Source organism: Battus philenor, unplaced genomic scaffold, assembly GCF_028537555.1.
Source record: "Battus philenor isolate CCGP_79_NKW_IND1 unplaced genomic scaffold, ilBatPhil1.0.hap1 SCAF_1, whole genome shotgun sequence".
NCBI classification, from domain to species: domain Eukaryota; kingdom Metazoa; phylum Arthropoda; class Insecta; order Lepidoptera; family Papilionidae; genus Battus; species Battus philenor.
In genome coordinates, this window is record NW_027181661.1 from 4,251,381 (window position 1) to 4,264,633 (window position 13,253).

General features: G+C 33.0%; 1 protein-coding gene across 1 annotated transcript in view; it reads left to right on the top strand.

Moving 5' to 3' along the window:
* The window catches only part of LOC137932931 (uncharacterized), an 81,418-nt gene extending 69,305 nt beyond the window's left edge, over positions 1-12,113 (top strand). The window contains exons 3-6 of the mRNA XM_068776624.1: positions 3,340-4,620; positions 5,783-5,948; positions 8,163-8,361; positions 10,175-12,113. Of these exons, the coding sequence (XP_068632725.1) occupies positions 3,340-4,620; positions 5,783-5,948; positions 8,163-8,361; positions 10,175-10,292 (1,764 nt within the window). The 3' untranslated portion in view covers positions 10,293-12,113. The remainder of the gene's footprint in view (positions 1-3,339; positions 4,621-5,782; positions 5,949-8,162; positions 8,362-10,174) is intronic.
* Positions 12,114-13,253: the final 1,140 nt, after the last annotated feature.

A 13,253-nucleotide genomic window follows, 5' to 3' on the forward strand; every position in this document is an offset into this window, starting at 1 on the left:
GCGGACTCGATAGCGTTAGTGGCACATGGAACTCCTATTGAATGAAATGCCAATTATCTGGAGTATCTCTGCTAACTCATAAACATGATGAACGGTCACAAGTGTTGCTGTACGCTATAATGGCTCTATAAAATTGCGAGACATATTAATTATGTTTCAGAACATTAGTAATTGCCACTTTGCGATTAGATATATACCGGCGAGGGAGGAGGGGGTATGGTTATATCTGTAAAGCTTTAAAAGGATGAATGTTTTTCTCATTTGCTGTCAATGAACGTATGATACGCCCTATCCAAAAATCAATGGTTTCAGAAAAAAATAAATAACGTGAGAATGATGTAGTAAGAAAAAGGATTTTTTAAATTTGGAATACTGCATATTCAAATCGATTATTGTTTACTATCTATCCCTACAGACTTTATACTTCCAAAAATTATTGGCCTGTCGTATTCAAAAAGAAAAATGACTTGCTGGTTTGCGCGTCTGGACATAAAATCGAAAGAGATTTGACAGACAAACTCCCTAAGTGAGTGACAATCAACTGGGCGAATAAAGTTTTACTGGATCTTTTCTTATTTTTAATACATTTTCAATGTATACAAATATGCTTATCAGACATAACGTTAATTAGCATCTTTTAAAACTTGTTTGTACATTTTAAAATAATGCCTTAATTATAAAACGGTGCACTAAAACCTTATTCTGGACTTTGCAGGGGATGTTTGAAATAGCACTGTTTTCGTTGCTTGAAATCATGGAAGCACAGACCGCGGCCCGCCGGTCGAATACTGGTGGCCCGCCGACAGCAAATATAATACTCTCGTACATTCGAAAATATTGAATTCTATTCCAGAATAAAACCAAAAAAATTTAATTATCTGTACTTCTGGCGGCCGGCCCGCCATCATTTCATGATTTGCCCGAGTGGCCCCTAGTCTTAAAAAGTCTGTGCAATCATGCTTTAAATATACATTATATTAAAAGTAAAGAGAACTTAATATGTACATTATATTTATATAATCGCTGAACGAACCAAGTAGAGGGCCATGTTCGGATTTTCTCTACGAGGAAGTATTAAGAAGAGAACCATAGGTGTAAAAGCCATAGGTTAATCCTTTTAATGAGTTCGGCAGTTTTCAATTTTTCAAGCAGAGTCATCTTTGCCATCGCGTTCGCTTGTTGTTTTGCAATTTTGAAATTGTACTCAATTAAAAATAGCAATGTGTGAATATCCAGAGAAGCTAATATTTCCAATTCGAAATATTGATAAAGGTTAGCGTTAGGTTTGTTATACAATCAGTTTATCTTTATTAACTTTCATTTTTGGAATTCATTATCTGCATTATTGTTTGCAAAAAAATATATTTATTTATAAATGTCGACAAAGTATCACTGTGCACAATCTTTTATTTAAATTTGATGATTAAGAATATGGTATTGCAGAACGTATTAATTACTTCAAGAAATTCCATATTACTATTTCTATTACTTATTATCAAGTGAAGGACACTTTCTAGTATAAAAACAACAATTTTATTCGCCGTCATAAAAGCACGGTCGAGTATTGTACCAAACACCTTCTGGTTGCATAAATCTATTTGCCGCCTACAAAAAATCTGACAAAAACGAAGAAGAGATTCTTCGTTATTGTCGACATTTTAAGGATTTCGTTTCACAACGTCGACGCGTCGTAGCACATCTCTAAATTCTTCTTTTACTTCTAAATAATGGTTCGTTAGAGACGCCTGTTTGAAAAGGCATCATTATTTTCTCTTTATATTAATTTAAACAATGGATTCGCAGAAACTTTTAGATCGGTAATGTGATTCGTTAAGTTTTACTTGTGAAATAGAAAGTTTATCAAAACTTATCAAATCTATGAACACTAATAATGATTTTAATTTGTTTAGATTTTGTACTGTCAGAGATACTACCGAAGCAAATACTAGTCTGTCGTAGTTTAGTTGAACTAACAAGGTAATCAATCGTATCACAAAGTAACCGCTCATTTTATCTTTTAAATACCTTAACAACAATTATTTGCTTCCTTTTATTAAAAATATGTTTTCTATTTAGTACATTGCCAGATTTCAATATTAATGTGATTATACTTTCACTATAATGTTTAATGGTAAACAATATTTTGCGTTTCTTTACATTCTAGCATCTTTTTGTTTTCTAAATCAAAGTATCAATTAAAGATTGGTTTGCAATTATGGGCAGTTATTTTAAATTACGCGGCATATTTTATAGGAATACGAAAATTTTGTCTGTTTTTTTCCTCGCGAATTTTTCATTTTATCTCTCTATAGGAAGAACGGTTTGTCGAACCTTAACTAGCCCGAGTATAGAATCATCTGTCGGCTTCCTTATTTCCCGATATTTATAACCCAGCTCTCTTCAAGGTCAGAATGACCCCTACTAAGACGACGTGTTTTATTTTCGACCACATCATGGCTTTCCATCAGACTAGTTGATGGTCAAAAACGGACAAGTAAGCGGTAAAAAAAGGGGATACAAATTTGGTGGAATTGATCAAGATTTACATTTAGCTATAATTTAATTTTTATTCTTTTAGAAGATTTATGATTTGACGTAAATGCCACCAGCGTTATATTAAATGGTTTTACATACTATTATATTTAGTAATATTTGCGTGTTAATTTGCTAAGATAACTCAAGTTGTCCAAAAGAGACGCAAAAATGTGCTGGTGAATGGTGAAATCAAGTTAGTGCTGCTAAACAGATCTTTATGTCAATAAAAACATACACGTTTAAGTGTTTTGCGAAAAAACTCATAACTATTTCAAGTAAAAATCCGGAAAACTAACAATTCTCTGTACATATACAGAGTAAACGAAAGCATCATTATATTTTTACGTAGTTATTTTACAGAACTGTAAGGGGCAATTAAAAATGAATGTGAAGTACAAATTTTTCCAGCAGGAAATCAAAACTTTTATCATTTTTATGTTATAAAGAGAACTTTGTTGGCTTGTTCGTTAGTGACTCAACCGATTGAAATGACTGAACCAATTGTTTTGATATTTATATTTGCACGTTGCTTAATATATTTTTTTTGGATTTTGTGCGGACTTTATTTTCAGTAAATTACATTCTACAAGAATTTGATATTTAATATTTATATTTCTTAGAATTTTGCGATTTGCGCCGCTCTTTAGATTAGTTAATATCAATATTATCAACATATGTATTTAACATTTGCCAAGTATATATCTTGAAAAATTATTACATAAAATTACTTTGTCGAAAATGCCTTAGATTTATTTAAAAAAATATATTTTCTTAGTTTTTCAAAAATCGTTTTAATTGTTTCAGGACGATCCTACGCCACCCATCAACATCGATAATTCTTTGACGATATGTGTACCCCCACCACCTCGCATTATATCCATCGATGAGGGACCTATAAAAATCACCTCATCGCCCCAGGACGTTGGTTTGCACGTGCGACATGTGTCGCCTATGTACCCAAGGAAGCTGAAACCGGAAACACTGTACGAACGTCGCCAAGGCATAAACCACCGATTTGCTAGTCCACGGCTTTTACATCTAAGCCCGTGCCGCGGTACAAGACCATCATCTCGGAATTCCCTCTCGTCTCGGCTCTCCAGCAGCCACAACTCACTCATCACTCAGTTCCAAGCGGATGATTCGAGCTTTATCACTCAAGCGATATCGCACGACACACTCTCCGCTAAAACATCAGACATAACTGACATGTACAATGTTCCCTTTGACAGCGACATATACGCAGTGCCTATAGACATGGTAAGGCCTAATCATACCAGCAGAGGACGACCTAAACGGCCGACTAGGCCCACAAAGAGAGGGAAGAGTACTCCCCAGAATATCGGTAGTAATTCAAGCCAGGCGGAAAGGAGCTATAGACCGAAAGATTCCAACAGGCACAAGGATACGAAAACCAAGAGGAATAGTCTGCCTAGTTCGTCTTGCAAGAAGAACACCACCGATTCGGACACCGACTCGCTACATTTGACATTGCGAGAAATGAGAAAATACTTACATACGCTGTACTCAAGCTCAAGCGACTCTGAATGTCGTAACACCATTAACAAGAAGAGTAACACCATTATAACGAACGTCGGCATCCATATGAGACACTCCAACAACAAGGAGGCGAATACAACAGTGTTTTTGAAAGAGAGCAACGAAGCAACAAGAACCGTTGAGACGAATAACAACCATCGAAACACAAACAAGAATTCTGCGACGTTGAACACGAAAACAAAGAAACATAAGGAGAACGTCCCCAAAGAAATAACTGAAGTGGAGAAATCTGAGAAGACTGGAAAGAAAACTTCAAACGCTAAAGTGAAAATGTCACCAGTGAAGATGCTATCGATGAATTTAAAGCAGAGTTTCTGCAACCTGTTCCGGTGGCGCCGTTCGGGATCAGAGGATGCTTCTGGTGGATCGAGCGCTGCGGCATCAGGCCGCCCTATCACCAGCTCGCCGCCTGCCGCCGTACGACGCGCCTTACCACCACTACCCCAGTCACCACACACCACCCACCGCCGACATGGTGATGAAGAAACCATTATGGATTTCGCTACATCCATTGAGAAAGTTAAAGATGTAAGTTATTATTTATTTATTTATCTATTTACTGTTTAATTTAACAATAATTTGATAAAATACAACTTTTCGCATGTTTTTCGTAATTAATTATAAGGCTAATCTGAAATATGAGTATTTCAGATATCGTAAAACTTTTGTCTATATCGTTAAAAACGCAGTGATTATAGTCCAGCAGTTAATAAGGAAGGTAAGGAGCATAGTGTTCAGTTGAAGGCACACTTTCAAATGTGTTTAAAGTATGTGTTCAGTTTAAACTGTTGTGTTTAAAGATATAATTGATTACAAGGCCGGAGGATAATGCTTCACTGCACTCTTCATGTGAATTAATTATAACCGTTTTAAATTCATTGGGATAAAAGGACGATATACCGTTGACAATTTTATTTTTTCGATTGCAATATTTCGATCATAGTATTTAGTTCACTAACCTTATATTCTAATGAAAGATTTAACTGACTGATCTGACTTTAGGCATTATAAGGTGAACTGTGTTTGCCAAAGAAGATTCAATATCGCTCAGCCTATATATAGATTTTCCAGGAGAACAAGTTTATTCAATACTTGCTGCCCCGACAGACTTGGTACTGTCAAAAGTTATTGCCCTGTCGCAGTCCAATAGAACAAATAAGTAAATAAAAGCTATCTCACAGCGATGTCTAAAGAATAAACAACGGTTATTTACATGAATAAGTTTTCTATTTCAAACAGTAATAATGTGATAGTTGTCATCGCAATGTTTGAAACATGCGTAAAACATATTATTGGGTTTTATTAGATCTTGCCATATCGTATCACACCTTTTTTTAGTCATATAAGATCTTTGACAGGTATAAGAGAAAAGAAGTTTAGGTTTAATTTTTTTTTTCACGCGAAAGGAAATGTCCCGTTGTGTAAATAAAAATTAAAAAAAAATTTAATGTATCTGATAATCGATTTCTTTAGCATGAGCTTAGCAACACATTTGGCGATTCATTTCTATTTATAAAGACATCAAGCTTGTGTAGATAATATCATGACCGTTTCAGCCGTATTGCAAAAGATTTTAAAAAGGCGCGATTGGAAGCGGTAAGATAAAGTATCCAATATAAATGGTCTTTTGATATTATCTTTGAACTTTTATTGTATTTCATTTTTTTATTATATTTGTATACCCTTTCAGTACCCATGGTACTGGGGGCCGATATCGGTAGAAGCGGCAGAGAAGATTCTTTCTAACGAACCGGACGGTTCGTTCATAGTGCGCGACAGCAGCGATGATCATTACATCTTCTCCCTCACCTTCAAACTTAACGGACTCCGCCATGTGCGCATTGAACACGATCAAGGTATGTAAGCAACATCTTTTTTAATTAACTACGTTAGTGACAAAATTATATGATTTTATAATTACAACGTCAATGCTTATTTCAAAATTTTCTTTTAAAATACGCGAAAGGTACATGCTACACATGTCAACCAAAACTTTTTTACTGTTAATAACTGTTGTAAAAAGTCAAATATATTTATGAAACGTGTATTTATTCAATAAATTACCGGGACAGATAATATATATTTGATAACAAATACAAATATGGATATTGCTCTGCAAAATTTGCAGTTGGAATTTTTTCGGACAAAAGCTTACCGTGTGACGTTTCTATTTTTTAATGGGCGAGTAACAAAGTTTTTTAGTGACAACTGGCATCCACGGCACGGATTTTTTATTTTTCGAATGTATGCTGTTACATCGTTTTAATTTCAGTTATTAACTTCGTGTTTCTCCTCTATGAATGGTATATAATAATGAAAGGTAACTACTTATTTTCGTTAATATGATCCCTTTACGCGTGTTTTCCAAATAAAAGAAAATAACGTTTATTTAGTTACTGTCGTGGTTTCAAAGAATCCCTTATGTATATAAAGGATTTCATCTATGTATTGACTCGTCACGATATCTCTCAAAGCGGCCCCACAATATAACAAGCGATGCAATAATTTCTTATTTCATGTTTATGCAACGGACAAACCGCTTGCAAAACAAATCTTAATATTTTTTCTAAATAAACTATTGCCTATCATTTAAAAAAAATATTTCTTTTATTTTTCTTCGCGTATTGCGATTAGTTTTCTTCCAGAATTTATAATTAAATTCGTTACTAAATAGATATTAATAGACGATATTTTCCTACCCTTAAACATGTAAACTGTTATAAATTTACGAAAAAAAAAGTAAGAGAATCTACTTTTATTTTCAGCGTGTGTTTTTCGGAAGTGCATTGGAATAACTAAAGCCTAAAAAGTGGACAGCGTGGTGTACAAATATTGACGTACAATGAGAGATTTGTACAGGTACCGAGGAATTAGGCGCCCCTTTTATTTCGTGCGTTTGATGTCAATGCTGTCGAGAGTGGAACGTTTTTTGAACCGTCCAACTTTTTTTGTGTTCCTTTCAACTCGCGACTAAAGCTTTTAATGGAAACTTTGTTTGAGAATAACCATGTTCCGACTACAAAGACTTTTATATTTTAGCCTTTTACTAACAATTAATTTAACAACACTTTTAATTATATTAGCTAGAAACTTTTAAATACAATTAGTTACAAATAATGTAAAAGAAGTTTTTCAATTCTAAAATCGAGCCCCGATAAATTGTTGATCCAACTACAAAATTTCTTATACGTTAAACTTGTTTTCCCCCGTTTACTTCAGGTGTTTATGGCGTAAAACCCTTTTTTGGTAATTTATAACATGCCAAAAAGATTATTTTAACTTACTTTTATATATAAGAGCTATAGTTTTTAAAATTCGCTTTTATGCGACCTCTACTCGGCGGGAACAATATTGCTACCAAATTCTCTAAGCCTAATGGTTCCAGAGATATCGTGATAAGTCAGAAGGTAGTAATCCCTTATATGTAGACATGTATGTAGTAGTAATGTATTTCTAACTTGAAACACCTCTAAAAGGCCAAACGGCTCAACTGATTGCTATTTTGTGCTTCTGTTCAAACATGTTATATCATGTTAATTTTTCTACATAAACATTTTTGATCGACGAAATTGATGTGTCGTATTAACGGAATTTTTTAAATATTATTAAACATCTATTAACTATAGCATAACGGTCACGTTTTTTTAGATCCCACGTCATTTCTTGTTTAGTGTGTTTAGGTTTTAATTTCGAAATTAGGTTGAGGTGGAATTTCTTCCTGCTTTTTCTCCAGTGGAGTTTCTTTCTGCCTCTTTCCCACAAATATAACATTCGGCGAAGCAGTAAAAAAAATTAAAAAATAGTTGGCGAAAATAAATGAATGAATCAAAAATATCTTTTAGGGCAGTTTTTCCCAATGCGTTGCTTAAACCCCATAGGGGGGCAACTTGATTGTTGAGTGGAAGTAGACTACTTTGAACCCTTTCGCTTTATTATTAAAGTCATATATGTTACATTGGGGGGCGTAAGAACTAAGGTGGGGCATGGCATAAAAAAGATTGGCTAATATTATTTTGGGCCAACGTATTTTTATTTTATAATTGTGTAATTATTTTATTTTTTTCGTACAGGAAACTTTTGCTTCGGAGGCTGCACGATGTTCAAGGCACAGACAATTGTGGAGTTTATAGAGAACGCAGTGGAGACGTCGCGTTCGGGCCGCTATCTGTTCTTCCTGAACCTGCGCCCGGTGCTGGGACCCGTGCGCGTTCAATTGCTATACCCCGTCTCGCGCTTCAAGCACGTGCAGAGCCTGCAACATATGTGCCGGTCAGCTGCCAACAAACGCCACTGTTAAAACCATGTACATACATACAACCCTGTCTATATCCCCTGACAGAGTAAAATAACTACTTATCTAATGGGTTTATTACAATCTAAGGATGCGTTCAAATGGGTGTCTACATGTACATAACACTTGTTCTTTTTTATTTTGTAATCCCACGATTTGGGATTTTTGTAGACTTCGTACAAATGAAGTTAACGTGTTTCAAAAAGGTCGCGTTTAAAAGATTTAATGCCTTAAAAATAAACAACGATTTCCCATTAAAATAAAGTTTCTATTTCGTTTACCTTACAGTTAGGGTATTTTCATTGTAATGCTGTATGTTATACGTAATGGCAGATGTTTTAACTTTACTCTGGTCAGGTTAGAAAAATTTTTCCTCTTGATATTTTTTCTCTTTGTAAGAATCGAACCTCGTACCTTAACTAAATAATTAAAAACGTCGTGCCCTTCTCGAGATATGCGCTGGGCGATATATTTGGCGAAACATTTTGTGGGTTTACCAAACATTACTGCTACGGATCTTCTAGGTTTTGTTCCTGAAATAGTAGTATTAAAAGAAAGAAACTGACAGTAAAATAAATACAGAAAAGACCCTTACAAAAAGTAACCCTTATTAAACGCATCTTTAAATTGTTAATTAAAATTTACTATCTGTTCTTTTTACTTGCTTTTAAAAGTGCGAGTAGAAGAACGCTGTATTAACTCTGTCCGGCGAATATAGTAAAGTTGAAAATTTTTATATCTTCGTTGTTAGACCAATATCTACTACGTTTTCTTTAAGTATTTCGCATAAATTTTCTATTATGTGACTCTAACAAGCAACGAAAGTTTAGGTTTATACTAACTTACGATACCTAGTCGAAATTGGTTTTAGAACGATTATAATATTATTATTAAATAATTATGTATTTTATTGTTTCGTGCACTAAAACCAGTGAATGTTTGAGCGAGGTCAATCTCTAGCAGTGGACGTCTTTCAGCTGAAATGATGTATTCATTTAAACTTCTTAATAAATACGATTGAAAACTATGAATTTGGATATTAAGTTAAAAATATATTTGTATTGAAATCACTCAAGTAAATTTTCTCCATTGTACTTTTCACAATTAACCAAGTGAGAAAATTGTACTAAGATTAAAGATCATAATAAAACGATTAACGCAGTAAATTTAGACTTAAGTGATATGATTATATAATTTACTAAAAATGATCATGATTATCATGAATAATTATTAATAATTCTAAAGTTAAATCATAAGCCTGTGCTTGACACGGACGTAGGTTAAAAAATAAGGGAAGGGAATTGGTAACATAATCAGTTTGAGAGTTATTTATTTTTTAATATATTATTGCTGATGCTGATATAATATTTATTAAAAAAAATATTCTGCAAACCATATACTGCAAGACGCATCAATAATCTTTGATCAGCTCAAAGTTAAGACCAGGCTTTTCTCTATATGTTACTTATGATTCCTAAGTAATTTTTGCCATATACCTCGCGGACGACCAGACAAGTTTTAAACACTACTGGTTGTAAGGAAAGTAGACAGTATGAGACAATGTGAGCGATCACTTTTGCCATATTTTCACATACAGAGGCCAGAGAGGATAGGGGTCTGACCAAGTTAAAGCAATAACTGGACTCGCGCATTGCTACTGCCCTTTAGAAAGCAGAAGTTGGGATAGTATGGAAAGTGCTTCTCATTGAATCCGTCAAGACGTTCTAAGACGGTGACGGCCTTTAGAAATGAGGAGAAATAGAAGATTTATGATATTTAATGTAATTTCAGATTCGTGATCCTGAAGTACGTGCGCCGTGACCTGATCAACAGCCTGCCTCTGCCGCGCCGTCTGTTGGACTACCTGAGTGCCAACCATTACTACTCTGAACTCCTCGCAGATATATAAACAGCGTCGCTTCACGCTAAACCACTGCACCACACTCAACGGTATTTCCGCGCTATTTTTGTGCTAGCTTTATAGATTAAGATGTGTACTGTCACATTCAGTACGAAATTTTTCTCGTCTACCAGCGGACAATGCAAATCCATGGTGTAATTAGATTTAATGTTTGTGTACAATTATACACATGTGTATTTATTTAAATACGTGCTTTATGGGGTAGAATTATTTGATTTAAAAAAAAACTTTTCATGTGTTACTTTGTAAACAGGTCCTTTCTCATTTAAGCATTGGACGAGCATTCGGACAGTTATTATTAAAATAAATGAGAAAGGATATTAATAATTATTTAAAAGAAGTTCTGTTTTCAAATTGACAACACCAAAACAAGGACGTTAAAATCGCTTATACAATGTAAACGCTTTTTAAGCTATTATATATGTAGCTTATTGTATATATTCTAAATGGTATAACCCTGGCTGTGGAACTATGGAATATTGCGTAAAGTGATATTCGTTAATTTGAACTTTGGCTATTGCTTCTAATTCCAAAAGTAATGAAAGATTATACAAAGTGGTCTGGATTAATTTAATTATATTTTTCGTCAACGTTTAAATTACCAAAAGCAATTTGACGATCAACATCAGTAAAACAGAGTTGCGATAGCAAAAATTTTTGATAAAAATATCCGAATAAAATTAAAGACTAAATTTGTATAAAAACAGGTTAACATTGTATATTGTAAGATTTTAACGGTCAATCGATCCTTAGTCGTTAAGACCAAAGGCCGTTTAAGGTGTAATTAACGTTTTATTCGTAGAATTGGTATTTTTGTAATAAAACAGAAATAAAAAACTTCGTAATGTCGAAACATTAGGTACATGTGTACCTAAATACCCATGACATGACACAAAGAACCACAAATAGATCGGACGAGGCATCAAAGTGAAAATTACGAAAATAAAAAAAAAGCAAAAGAGGAAAATCTACAATAAACACCATAAGGAAATACTAGAGTCACCATTTAAAACATATTCTTTGACGCTTTCGTAATTTTAAGCTTTCATGTGATTTATTATATTACGATAATATGGGCAAAATTAAAATACACCCAATGTATCTTTCGACCATTATGAGTAATCTCAAATCCAACGGGCCGTTCATAAAATTTGACTTTTACTGACACTTTAAATTCGACTTTTCTTAACTCCTCCCTCCTAATTGTTATATGACTTTACACTCTCTTCCTCTCCCCTCTCTGGACATATTATGTCAAAAAAGCAAGTGCGCTCCTTAATCAAACAAAAGTAATATAATTTTTACACGAAATTTAAAAAAATTATTATGATAATTATTAAAATTTAAAAAAATAACTATAAAAAGCTTATGATTTAAAAATGAAATTAAAAAAGTAAATTAATTAAAGAAGGCTAGTTAAATTAAAAATTAAATTAAAAAAGCAACAATGAATCATAAAGAAACTAAATGAAATAAAAAATAAAATAAATTGAAAATTGAAAATTGAATGCATTATCTATAATCGGCAATAAAGTATCCTAACGACGATCGTCACGTTTTCTTAGAATGTTAATTATTGTCACACTTATAGACACTCTTCCTCTCCCTAGACCCCCTTGTCATTTTTTGTCCAAAGCAAAGCCTATCTTCAGAGCGAAGATATTTTATGAACGAACCTTCCTTCCCATAACTTCACTGAAATATTAAACCTAGTTGCAAAACTTTTGGATTGACCGTTAACTGCAAACCTATTGTTTTATATTAATCCAAAATTTGTAATTACTATCCAACTTATGTTTTTAGAATAAAACCCTTAATACACTCCAATTATTTCTAGACCTAAATAGAAATCACTTAGTGTAGCTAACACATACTAAATTTAACAATAAATATGAAGTAAATAAGTTTACAACATTCTGATATTACTGTCGAATCGGTTTTCTATAATACAAAGCACTCATTTAGCAGTGTACTCATGTATATTAAGACAATTGTTATGATTAAAATAACATTTCTATTAGCTCGAGTGTGTAATTTTCATGATTTAAATATTTTGATCGCAGTCAAATGTTTCTGTTTGTTAATAATAATTGATTTTGAGCTTCTTGATAATTTATATCTTTTTAATCATTAAATTTAAAACACATTTATTACTTACTATTTAACTTATTTCAACTATCGAAATGATATTAATTAACATTACAATAATTATCACATAAAATCTCATTTACCTATTGTTAAACTCCTTGGGAATTTGGCTTACTATAGACAAGTTCAAAAATGTATGTAAAATTATCGATGAATGTAAATAAAACGTGCAATAAAATAATCCACCTGTAGACATAGTTTTAAACAGTTAGCAACGCAATAGTTTAATTTAAGTGATCGTTTTATAAGGGTGTATTGAACATAATAATATACAGCATAACATTATATGCAATTTTTATTATAATTTTAATATTTAATAGTAAAATATGTTTATTATTCTTACCTAAACAGGTGGATTAATTTGACAGCAAATATTAACTTCAATTTTGTGCATTATATGGCTCAGCATTTTCTTAAAGATTTATTGTCTGAGATATGAATAATTTATCGACATTGTATCAATAAGAGTTTGTACTTTATGCGCCGGACAGTGTCAATAGAACGCCTGTTCCACCAAATGTGCAAGCGGGTGAAAGAGATACAATAACAATTGCAAAAAATCTGAAGATGCGCTTACACCGGTCAAAGTTAAAAGTAAATTAAAATAGTTACAGTTTCTGGTTTAATTATTAAATCCAAAATAAAACCTCTTTATTTCTTATTGTCCGATAAAACAATACTATTTGTTTTTTTGGCAGATATACGGACATTTTTCATCGATGTAAACACATCCTTGTTAAAACTGTCTGTATTGCATTTCTAATATTAACATTGTCCGGCTAGTACAGTATAATATTGTGG